The sequence below is a fragment of the Dasypus novemcinctus genome, chromosome 26, assembly GCF_030445035.2.
Source record: "Dasypus novemcinctus isolate mDasNov1 chromosome 26, mDasNov1.1.hap2, whole genome shotgun sequence".
Lineage (NCBI taxonomy): Eukaryota > Metazoa > Chordata > Mammalia > Cingulata > Dasypodidae > Dasypus > Dasypus novemcinctus.
The window spans coordinates 5,667,584-5,680,187 of NC_080698.1; the positions used below are offsets into that span (position 1 = coordinate 5,667,584).

Consider the following 12,604-nt stretch of genomic DNA (forward strand, 5'->3'; position numbering starts at 1 on the left):
ATCTGTCTACCACATGGGACGTCCATGGTTCAAATCCCGGGCCTCCTTGACCTGTATGGAGCTGGCCCACGTGCAGTGCTGATACGTGCAAGGAGTGCCCTGTCGTGCAGGGGTGCCCCGTGTGTAGGGGAGCCCCACGCGCAAGGAGTGCCCCCTGGAAGGAGAGCCGCCCAGCTTGAAAGAAAGTGCAGCCTGCCCAGGAATGGCGCCACACACACAGAGAGCTGACACAGCAAGATGACACAACGAAAAGAAACACAAATTCCCATGCTGCTGACAACAACAGAAGTGGAGAAAGAAGAACACGCAGCAAATGGACACAGAACACAACTGGCGCAGCGGGAAGGGGAGAAAAATAAATAAAATAAATATTTAAAAAAAGAATAGTTATACTGTATGTCAGCAATAACCAGTTAAAAAATATAATAGGATAAAAGAATCCCATTCACCAAAACAACAGAGTATCAAAACCTTAGGGAGAAAATGTAACAAGTGGAAAAATACCAAGAGAGACTGAGTCAGGAAGGTACAATATTGCAGAGATGTTTATGTAATTCCAATCCAAGTTTCAATTTTTAAAAATTTGACAGGATAATTTAAAATTTTAATTTAAATGCAAGATTTTCCAAGAAAACTTTGAAAAATAGGAATAATGGAGGGACTTGGGGCCTGGATGGTAACCATGTCCAGGGACTAGCAATAGGGAGAGAGCTCATGGCAGCAACTTTGAAGACCCAGAAATAGACCACAGGGAGTGTCATGGCAAAGCGGTATTTTACAACAACCAAAGAATGGATTGATTCATTAAATGTGGGGGTAAATTACCTGACCAGTTAGAGAAGACAAGATTAGCGTCTTAACAAAAAGAAAATAGAGCCCACCCAATGAAAATGATGTAATAAAAAAGTCAAGTGAGCAATGTGGAAAAGTATTTGCAATATATCAAGTATTAAAAGCATGTAAAGAATGGCTCTACATGAACGTGCAAACACACACACACATTTGGAAAAGAATGCTTTACTTTGGTAAGGACTATGTACGCTTCATATGGAGGAATTACCTTGGCATCCCATAGGACTTCTAGCCCCCTCCACTGCTTTCCATCAAGCTGCTTCCCTGAAGCTTTGCTGGCCTGTAACAATGTAGCATGTTTGCAGAACTGCCAGGCCACTCCCCAGCTGGCTGAGGGGTCCCATGCTTACAGCTGTTTATCCTTCAGTACAAAAAGGACTAGCAGTAATGGGGGAGACAGCAAGCAAGCTAGAGACCTAAGCCCCAAGTCCTCCCCTAGGAAGGGAGAGCGGCTCTAAGATCCTGGGGGTGAGGGGAGGGATTCAGGGGTAGGGGAGAGGGGCCAGAGTGCAATTAAACCTCAAATGGGTTACTTATAGGAAATTATTGTAACAGTATTTATATCTAGTCCTGTTTACCGAAATATTAACTGCTGGGTTTGTCTTGGAATGGATTATCATACGAGCAAAAAATAAATTAAAATTTCTTAACTAAAATTTCCTTAACCGTTTCAAAATTGTATGAAGTAATAATTTACAAATCCTTATTGGAGTGCCACAATTAAGAAATTCTTCCTTTGTGGGCATTGTCCCCTAACAGAGAGATATGCTCTGTGAGGACCTGGCTCATGCCACTGAGCAGCTGAACATGCTCACAGAGGCCTCGAAGAAGCACTCAGTGCTGCTGCAGTCTGCCCAGGAAGAACTGACGCGGAAGGAAGCCCTGATCCAGGAACTTCAGCACAAGGTGCGGTGCAGGCAGGTAGCACTCACGCAGGCGGGGAAGAGGGTAGGACACTCCGGCCTGGAGACCTTCCTGGCTGAAAAGCGTGAACACATAGGGGAGAGAAAGGGGTCTGGCTGGGTAGCAACCAAGGTAAGCACGCAAAGGCAGCCCCAGGTTTCACAATCTATTCCTTTTAAAATGCTGTGATGGTGTTTTAATATCTCATTGCTTTCAAGTTATAAATCAATTTCTGAAAAAATAATGTAGAGGGCATATTTCCTTGTACCTTGGGAAACTTGTCTTTTCTAACTGAACTATATTTTCTGACTTGTAACTTTGTATCTGTTCAATTTTCCCAGCTAAAACAAAAGAGAGAGGAGATAGAACAGAAGAGGAATGAATATAACTTCAAAATGAGGCAACTAGAACACGTGATGGATTCTGCTGCTGAGTATCCTCAGGTACTTTTCAGAAAAAGAGTGCAGTTGAGGAGGAATAAACTGTTTTATGAATGATAAAAGTGTGACTTTGGAAATTGCCAAGACCATAACTTTGTCTTTTTAGAGAGAGAGATTTTCACTAATACCCTCTGTCTGCTTTTTACATGATGAAGTTGCCAGTCTTGTTTGTTTTGCTTGGATAAAAATTAGAAGAGCAAGCTAAGTAACCTGAGTACTTTCTATTTGCCTGGCACATACAGTCAACATGATGTCTTTGTAAATATCACTTATTTGGATGAGGTATGATTCTATTTTAGAGCCCTAAAACACCACCTCACTTTCAAACACAACTGGCAAAACTTCTGGAAACACAAGAACAAGAGATAGAAGACGGGAGAGCTTCTAAGATTTCTTTGCAACACCTTGTAACAAAGCTAAATGAAGACAGAGAAGTCAAAAACTCTGAAATCCTCAGAATGAAGGTAACTGGTCGGTTTTTTAAATAAATAACTTAAAATGTTTTAAATAAGTGGTCTTCTCCTGGTTACCAAGGATACAGACTTCAAAAGGCACAGAACTGAAGGACAGAAAAGACCAGTCTCCCTTCTCCCTGTGGCCCCGAGCTCCCCCTGTGGCTTCCCTGGATGCTCCAGTACAGGAATAAGAACTGTATTAGGAGTGCCAACTATCTTTTTCACCCATTTTTCTATTCTTGGACTTTTTCTAATTGATTAGTAGGAGTTCTTTATTTATTAGAGATTTGCTTTTGCCTATGATAGTTACAAATGTTTCTCTCTTGTGTGCCATTTCTCTTTTAACCTTCCTTAGAGTATTTCTCACCAGGTACTTGGGGGTCTGGTGTTTTGGGGAGCAGGCTATGGGGCAGAAGAATCTTTCGGGCTTTGTCTAGGGGTAGGAGGTGTGGGGGGTGCTGTCTTGGTGGGTGGTGTGCATATGTGTGTTAGGGAGGGGGGTGTTCGGGAGGGAGGGGTGATGCTCCATAGAAGACAGTGCTTAGCCCTGAGGTCGTTGCTCTGCAGTGAGGGTCTTTATTCAGGGACAGAATTAGCTCACTTAATTTAACTGAGGGGTGTAAAGCATATAAATGACAATATAAAAGACAGTATCACTCTTAAACTTTATTTCTCGTGGGGAGGGTGAATGCTACCTTTTTATTTAAGGCAATCTCAGTATGCAATCTTAATAATATGGCTCTTACCCATATCGGCATGATCGTGGAATTTAGAAGAAATTGATTTCAGGTCCAAAGAAACCAGGCGGTAAACAAGTAGAAGTAAATCAAAAGAGACACCACTTATAGACAATAATTAATTTCTTTGGGATGGTTATGTTAATGATTTTAAAATCACAATGGACTGTGGCATCCATTTTTTTGTTGTTTTTTTAGAATCTGTTAAATAGAATCAGTTGAGCACATTTACAAAGTAGAGGCTTTTTGTCATCTTTTCTTATAGAGGAATTTTAATGAATTACATGGTATAGGTAAACTGTGTTCAAAGCACTATGGGTGTGAATGTGAATACAACTCCAGGCCTCCAAGAGCTTATCATAGTCTCCTTTTTACCCAGTGATACAGGACAGAGTTCTGAGTATAGGACAAGCTGGACAGAGACAGCCCTAGCTCAGCCAGGGCCTTGGGGACCGTAACAAAACATACTGTAATGTGTTTTCTGAAAAGACATGATGGAATGTGTTATTAGGAGCAGCTGAATGAAATGGAAAACCTACGCCTGGAAGCTCAGCAGTTAAGGGAGAAAAACTGGATCCTGCAAGGGCAGCTGGATGATATTAAATCACAAAAGGAAAGCAGGTGAGAAAGCTGCCAAACCCTGTGGGCTGAATCTTGGCCTGCCTGAGTGTTGTTATATGAAGCCGCAGCAGGTTTCACAAAGTGTATGTTGCTTGCCACTAATTCAGGAAATGCTCCATCAGCTGCTTTTGATTCAGGTATGAAGAGCATATTTCTGTTTCCAGAGTGGGAAAGAGAGAATAAGGCATTCATGGTCTCGTTTTTGCATTGTTTTTAGAGCTTTTGAAATAAATTTAAAACGTGAAAAACTTGAACAGCACTATGTCCATGAAAAAAAAAACAAGGCAAAGGTTTAAGAACTACTGCAGAAAAAGAGAGAATGTCATACCAGTTGACTTTGGGAAGACTGCATAGCCTCATGGCTTATGGTCCAGGAAAGCTCCAGGGCAGGACAAGACCATTCTTAGCTTTTTACTGAGGAATGCTGCCTTGGGTTCACATCTGTATGTGTGTGTGTCTCTGTGTGTTTTGGCTTCTGCTAAGGCAATTTTCTGTTGCTTTTGTTACTGCCACAGCATGGTTTTGGGGGCATCCATACCCAGGATTAAGTCCTGTCTCTGACATTTAAAAGTTGGGTGATTTCGAACACATTGTATCTTCTTCACGCCTCAGTTTCTTAGCAATGAAATGAGGATAATGATAACTTCCTTGCAGGTGTTTTTTTTTTAAAGGTTTATTTTTTATTTCTCTCCTGTTTCCTCCTATTGTCTGCTCTCTGTGTCCATTCGCTGTGTGTTCTACTTTGTCCACTTGCATTCTTGGGTGGCACCGGGAATCTGTGTCTCTTTTTTGTTGTGTCATTGTACTGCATGAGTTCTCTTTGTGTGTGGCGCCACTCTTCAGCAGGCTACACTTTTTTCACACAGGGCTGCGTGGGGCTCCCCTACGCGGGGGACACCCCTGCGTGGCATGGCACTCCTTGTGCGCATCAGCACTGTGCGTGGGCCAGCTCACCACATGGGTCAGGAGGCTCTTGGTTTGAACCCTGGGCCTCCCATGCGGTAGGCGGACGCTCTATCAGTTGAGCCAAATCCGCTCCCCCCTCACAGGTGTTCTAAAGATTAAAAGTCACCTCTGTAAAGCTCCAGTTCCAGTGCTTGGCAGAGAGGATTCACTCAATAAACGATAGTCCTTAAGTACACAAGGTAGAATCAAGATTCCCCAATTGTTAACTCTCTGATTGAGAGACTGGAGATGAGAGCAGCCTGGAAAACTATGCAGGAAGTTGGTGTAGAGGCCATTGCTGAATTCTTCTTTCAAGGTCAGGGGTATCTTCTGTCCCTGTTGTCCAGAAAATCGCCTTCCAACTTCTGCCAAAAGGCAAAGGAACAGCGTTCTCAGCTGCTGGGATGCAGCTCCACATGCCTGGCCACGAGCAACCTGAGATGCACTGTCCAAAGCCTAAGTGAGACGATAGATATTTAATGGTCGCTAGGCTAACAATCTACTACTAAATGGTTTTCTTCAAATTTTAGAGATCTGATTTAATAGGGCTGAGGTAAAGCCCAGAAATCTATATTTGAAAAAGCAACTGTTTTCCCTTCCAGGTGAGTCTGATGTAGGTTGTCCATAATCTGCTCACCTGATTTCCATATGCTCCATCCCATGTTCAGCCATAGTAAAGAAAAGCCTTCCACTTAGTGTACTCTCTTTTATCAAGGTATGAGTGTGGAGCATGAGAACGTTTTCAAATCATTTGCAAAACTACAATTAAAAGCACTTTTATTTCACAGCCCTTTGTCCCTTGTAGGGGGAGCCATGCAGAACCTTCTTGAAAGATTTGAGTAGGGATAGCAAGCATGGCCAGGAGAGCAAATCCAGCCACAGCCTGTTTAAGTAAATACTGTTTTGTTGTAACACAGTCACACTCTTAAATTTATTTATTGTTGAATAGCTGCAACCAAGACCATATGGCCCACAGAGCCCGAAATATTTACTGTCTGGTCCTCACTGAGGACCATTACCAGTCTCATCTAGGCTGCCAGATTCATTAAGAAGAAACTTTTCTGTAGCTTCTGTTCCTCCTCCCAAAGCTGTCTTGTACTCACCAGTAGTGGGATATTCCTAAGGAAGCCTGCTTCACACTTCTGGCAGATTCTCCAGGGGATCTCTCCCTCTCTGGGGCTGCCGCAGCTTTGTTTCTCCAGAAACTCAACTCGTTATTATCCTGACTGATTAGGCTCACAGACACGGACTCACACTAATCAATACTGATCCATCATCTGGAACATAATTTTCCTATTTTATATAGAGGAGCATTCCATTTCCATGAAAAGACTTACGTCTCATGCTCAGGGAGTCCCCTTCATGGTGTCAGCATACATGAGAAACCAGAGTGGAGTGGTCATCAGAAAATTGCCAGCTCCCCCAAGAGAAGGGAGAGCCTGGAGCTTCAGGAGTGAGGCCAGCCAGAGGCCTGAGCAATCCTTCCCACCCTCAGTGATGCGCGTCCCAGCGGTCACATTCATAGCAGGCTCCCAGCCTGCTCTCTCTCCCAGCTCCTTCTTGCTTACATTTGCTCTTCAGATGTTACTACTCCTGACAAGTTTCTACCTCATTTAACTGTCAGCCACCCAAGTCTCAGATTTTCTGGCTCTGCTCATGTTGCTTTTTCATCTGAGTTTGGGGAGGTGCCTTATTTCATCTCCATGTGTCAATCACATTAATCTCTGTTAACTTGACCTAAGAAACTCAACTTGTTAGCGTTTCTGTGCACAACTTGCATGTTTGAGATTTGAGACTGATACTAAAATAGACTTGACAGTATCTCCACCTCTTCCTTTCCTAATCTGTACAGTGATGAGAATCATCGGGACAATGAACAGTTGAAGAATGAACAAGAAGAAATTATCAAAGAAAGACTTGCTAAAGTATGACTTTTTTTGCCTAATAGTTCTTGCTTGAGAAATGTTTTAAATTACATTTTGTAGTTAGCATTCTATGTTCTCACTGTTCAAGAATGGTATTCACCATCAGTATTTAGAAAGAATTAAGAATTAAGACTGAATTTGTCTTCATGCCTAGATGGTCAGCATATGCTCAGGCAGAGTTCTCCTTTTAGAAAGTAAGTGCCTTTTAGAGGACTGGAGGGCCCAGTGATGGAGCCTTGTAAACACCCCCATTATGTTCGAGGAGCTGGGACTGTGGAAAAGGATGTTGCTTTAATTGATTTTATTACCATAAAGGAGAATGGATTGGTTATTTTCAGTCTTGTATTTAGCAATGTTTCTAAAGAATTTACACCCTCTTTTTCTATTTTTATCTTATACAGACTAAAATGGCTGAAGAAATGCTAAAAATGAAAGCAGAGTAAGTGGACTATTTTATAATTCAAGGTGTTGGTGATCTTTTCTTTATTCTTCTCTAAAGGGAAGCAATATTTTATTATATCCACAAGGTAAATATCTGCTTTCCTTCTGCAGTTTTATGTGGACATATTTTATTATATATATTATGTTATGTCATGTCATGTCATATTATATTTTCCTAAATACTAGTTACTAAAGGGATTCTTGGTATTAAGCTACTCCAAAAACAAAAACAAAAAACTTAAATAAATACCAGGAAAAGCTTAGCATCCCTTGAGGAATTCTTGGGTTTTCTCCTCATTGTTCATAAGAACAATATAACTGACCAGGTCTCCTTTTTCACTTCCACTAGATCCTCAATAAAACACTAACAAACTGAAACCAACAACACATTGAAGGAATTATACACCATGATAGTATTAATTAGCCAAAGGGGTGCTGATGCAAAATACCAGAAATTGGTTGGTTTTTATAAAGAGTATTTATTTGGGGTAGGAGTTTACAGATACCAGGCCATAAAGCATAAGTAACTTCCCTCACCAAAGTCTATTTTCACGAGTTGGAGCAAGATAGCTGCTGTGAGCGTTTAAGCTTCTTGGGTTCCTCTCTTCCCAGGGCTTGCTTCTTTCCAGGCTTAGCGTTCCTCTCTTCCCAGGGCTCCAGCTTAAGGCTTCAACCTCAAACTCCAACATCAACATTCTAACATCAAAAACCCTTAACTCTGTCCTTTGCATGCCTTTTACCCTACTCGCACAAGAGGTGTACATAATTACTTAATAAGGTAAACCTATGAATCTGATATAATCTAATATGCCCAGAGGAAAAGATCAATTCACAAATATAATCCAATATTTCTTTTTGGAATTCATCAATAATATCAAACTGCTACACTTCACCCTCTGAATTCTAAAAAGACATTACAATATTCAAAAAAACCTTCAATCAGTTACAATGCAAGCACTAAATCCTATCACAATCAATTTAAAGAAATATAGTTTGTGCTGGGGCAAACGCCTGTCTGCTATAGACCTCTGAAACTTACAAAACAATTAGTCTGTTTCCAATACACAAATGAATAGAAAAAGGATAAACATTTTTATTACAATAAGGAGAAACTGGAAGGGAAACCTGAGCCATGGGTCCACTAAAGTTCAGTAAACCTGCAGGGCATCCTTCATTCAGTTTCAGTCTGAGAGTCATTCTTAAGAAGATGGTTTCTTTTCCTTGGGGTCTTATGAGAACCCACCCTTTCCACAGGCTTGCCCAATGGCCATTTTCTTGGTTCCACCCTCATGAAGCATATGGGTGTCCACCAAGCTCCAGACCTCTCCCTCCAAGAGTGTTGGGGTGATTGTCACACCTTACCCGATCTTTGGGTTAGAGTCTTACCCCCTAGTACAGTGACATGAAAACAACATTCCCACTAACCTGTGGCATACAGGCTCAACCCTTTCAGAGCAACGAGTTGACCACCTGGCCTTCTCTAACCTTTAGGGGACAGGTCCACCCTTCAGACCTGTGGGGTGCTGACCTTAACTGCCCTAATCCTTGGGGAATGTGCTCCACCCTCTCTATACTCGGGCAGCAAAACTGTCCCAGAACATCAGGAGGGAACACCCACCCTCTTCAACTGCTGGGGCAAACTCACCCTCTCTGAACATATGGGTGGGGTTTCTCTTTTGGCCCAAGGTGATGTCTTAATTCCAGATCTCAGCTTCCATGGTTTTCTTCTTAAAGCCGTTTCTCCTTCAGTCTCTTCTTTCCATGTCCCTTTTATTCCAGGCTGACAGTGGTTTAGTTCATACAGCTCTCTCAAAGTCTGTTGTTTTAGCATGCAGGAAGCAGGTGTTAGAGCCATCAAGATAGTGAGACTTTCCACATGTCTTTCTGACATAACTGCATCTTCAATCCTGATTTAGAAGTTTTAGGTTTAGTTAAGTCCTCCAGTGGGGCACTGTAAGAAATGGAGATGAGTTTACTTTTCACATAAAGGAAGAAAATATTAATTTTTTTTTTTTCTGGAAAAAGTTAATTACTGTAACCTTGCAGCCTACTGCCTCAATCTCCCATTCCTGGGTTAAGCAGGAACAAAGGAAACCAGCTTAAGCCAGTCCTATAGCCAGTAAAAAGGATGCACAAGAAAGAACTGTCAATACCAATTCAGCACTAAATTCCATTCCTTGTTTGGAAAATGGAGCAGGCAAAAGCTAAAATGGTTGGAATGTGATAGGGGAAGCAGTTAATCAAAAACTTTTGCATGGGAAAGTTAGACTTCTCTGATAGGCTATAACCTCTGAAGTATCCAATCTATGGAGAAACAGAGGAAAGCTTAGGGGTATAAATTGTGTTATTTTTCTTTGTTCGGGTGCTAGCCACATTTTCTGGTTGTGTGCCCCTTCTTACAAGATGGAGAATAAATTTTTTTCTTCTCCACAATTGGGTAAGCTTTATTTTCTTCTAGAAGATTTCTTTCTAACAGCTTTGGGGGCTCGTCCGGGATTCTGAAGCTTCAGAGAGCAGACTCCTGGGGTGGATGATGGGGAGGTGCGCCCCGCTGTTTAAGCGGTCTTGGACTCCAACGGTGGGGGCCTCCCCTCTGGCAGCCAAGAGACCTGAGAACAGATGCTTAGATCTGCTGACTGTGGACAGGAAAAAGGGAAGGGAAAATCTGCATCTCTTTGATCAGGTGATTCCATGCATGGGCCAAGGTGAGAACAAAGGCTATTAAGTATTACCTTGGTGGTCGGAGATTCTGATGAGTCTGAGGTTGACTGTGTGTGCATGAGATGAGTGACATACCGCGCGAAGTGAGTGCAGAGTCCCAATTCGCGTTTCCCTTCTCCCGTGAGGGAAAGGCCGGAGACGGACAAAGCAAAAGATTCAAGAGAAAGAGACTCAGACAAGATTCAGAATGGGAAACAGAGGTAATCAGTCGACTGGGAAAAGGGGAAGGGGCTATCTGTAGGATCTCCCAGAGATATTCCTCTAGATAGTCCATTAGGGAGGATGTTCAGGCATTGGAACGATAGTGATGGGACCAGGGGAAAAGACAAGAAGAAAATGATTAGATACTGCTTTTGTATCTGGAGCAAGGAAAGTATTTTACCGCCTGATGTATTCTGGCCAAAATGTGTGGCATATGAGGATTGGCTTTATGTTGACCTTGTACTGTATGTTAAGGGGAAAACACCCTTCTCCAGGGAAGAGTCTGACTATGCCATGTGCTGGTTAAAGGGAAAGGGGGCCTCTATCCTATGAAAGCTGAAAATCTAGACCCCGACACTAAACTTGGAAAAACTAAGGCTGCAGAAACAAAAGCTACAGAATCTAAACCCTGGGAACAGCCCCACCAGATACAACCTACCAACAGCTAAGGAAAGAATTGGGACAGTGTAAGAAATACAAAATTTTCCATTTACCAGAGTACCTGAGGAGAAGAGAATGAAAGAGCAAAACTCCTCTGAGCTTTATGTCCACTGAGAGAAGTACCATAGGGGTCAGGGGCAATTGGCTATGTAAGTGCCCCATTGACAGTACTGAAGGAACTTCAAAAAGGAGATGAAATCACTAATGAAAGATCCAGCGGGGCTGACTGAATAAGTAGATCAATCCCTAGGTCTTAGTTTATGTACCTGGCCTGAACTTATGTCCATGCTGAATGTTCTCTTTATGAGAGAAGAAAGAGGAATGGTGCGGAGGGCAGCTATGAAGGAGTGGGAAAGGCAGCATCTGCCCAGACAGGGTAATGGCAGCAGAACAGAAGTTCCCAAACACAGACCCTAATTGGGATAATAATGACCTGGGGGACAGAGCACAAATGAAAGATCTTAAAGACCTCATTATACATGGGAAACGGACTTTGGCCCAGTGGTTAGGGCGTTCGTCTACCACATGGGAGGTCCACCACATGGGAGGTCCGAGGTTCAAGCCCCGGGCCTCCTTGACCCGTGTGGAGCTGGCCCATGCGCAGTGCTGATGCGCGCAAGGAGTGCCGCGCCCCGCAGGGGTGTCCCCCACGTAGGGGAGCCCCACGCGCAAGGAGTGCACCCATAAGGAGAGCCACCCAGCGCGAAAGAGGGAGCAGCCTGCCCAGGAATGGCGCCGCCCACAATTCCTGTGCTGCTGACGACAACAGAAGCGGACAAAGAAACAAGACGCAGCAAAAAGACACAGAAAACAGACAACGGGGGAGGGGAGAGGAATTAAATAAATAAATAAATAAATAGATAGATAGATAGAATATTTAGGAACAAACTTAACCAAGGATGTAAAGCACCTGTATTCAGAAAACTACAGTGCATTGCTAAAAGAAATCAAAGAAGGCTTAAATAAATTAAAAATCAATCTGAGTTCATGGATTGGAAAACTAAATATCATTAAGATGTCAATTCTACTCAAGTTGATAAACAGGTTTAATGCAATCCCAATAAAAATTCCAACAGCACTTTAAAAAAAAAAAAAAAGACCTCATTATACAGGGGATCAAATTGGCCGTACTCAAAACTTGAATAAGGCCTTTGAAGTAGCCCAGGAGAAGGATGAAACTCCCTCTGTCTACCTGCAACGATTGAGGGACCAAGTGAGGAACTATTCAGGGATGTACCCTGATGATCCTGTGGCTCAGGGAATGTTAAAAGTCAGCTTTGTGAAAGGGTCTTGGCCTGACATTCAGAAGAAGATTCAGAAACTTAGAAGGATGGATGGATAAGCCATTGGAAGAATTACTGAGAGAGTCCCAGAAAGTGTTTGTAAGGGGAGAGGAAGGAGAGCAGAAACAGAAAGCAAAGGTTATGATAAGCAGAGTGTTGACCAAATGGTTAAGAAAAGATTGGAGACCGTGGAGAACCGACTCAGCAAGGTGGCACAACAAAAAGGGAGACAAGCAAAAACGCAGAAAAACTCAGCGAATGGACGCAGAGAGCAGACAGCAAAAAAAAAAGCCGCGGGGGCAAGGGGGTATAAATAAAAATAAATACAGACACAGAAGAACGCATAGCATATGAACATAGAGCAGACAGCATGCAAACAGCCACAAAGGGGTGGGGGGGAGTAACAAAAAATCAAATTGAAAAAGGAAGGGGAAATTATTTGTCAAAGACAATATCCCATTCCCCTTAAGGGGAGGCAGGGACTTCAACCCATCATCAAAGGCCTCCTTTGGGATGGACTCTTGGAGCTCTGCATGTCCTCCTTCAATTCTGTTGTGCCGATTCAGGAGGATGGTACAGGATCTTAGGGCCATTAATCAAATCATTCAGATTTGACAGTAGTTCCAAACCCACACAGTC

The 12,604-nt window shown here is 42.7% G+C and overlaps 1 protein-coding gene across 3 annotated transcripts in view; it reads left to right on the forward strand.

Moving 5' to 3' along the window:
* Positions 1-12,604, forward strand: part of KIF15 (kinesin family member 15) — a 101,349-nt gene that overhangs the window by 66,157 nt on the left and 22,588 nt on the right. For 2 of the 3 annotated variants that reach the window (XM_004476765.5, XM_071212012.1), the window contains 6 exons: positions 1,612-1,758; positions 2,097-2,198; positions 2,495-2,659; positions 3,899-4,008; positions 6,806-6,878; positions 7,280-7,317. In XM_004476765.5, coding sequence (XP_004476822.2) covers positions 1,612-1,758; positions 2,097-2,198; positions 2,495-2,659; positions 3,899-4,008; positions 6,806-6,878; positions 7,280-7,317 — 635 coding nt within the window. Of the gene's footprint in view, positions 1-1,611; positions 1,759-2,096; positions 2,199-2,494; positions 2,660-3,766; positions 3,842-3,898; positions 4,009-6,805; positions 6,879-7,279; positions 7,318-12,604 lie in introns of those variants that run through there. The other variant, XM_058288793.2, reaches the window with a different exon arrangement.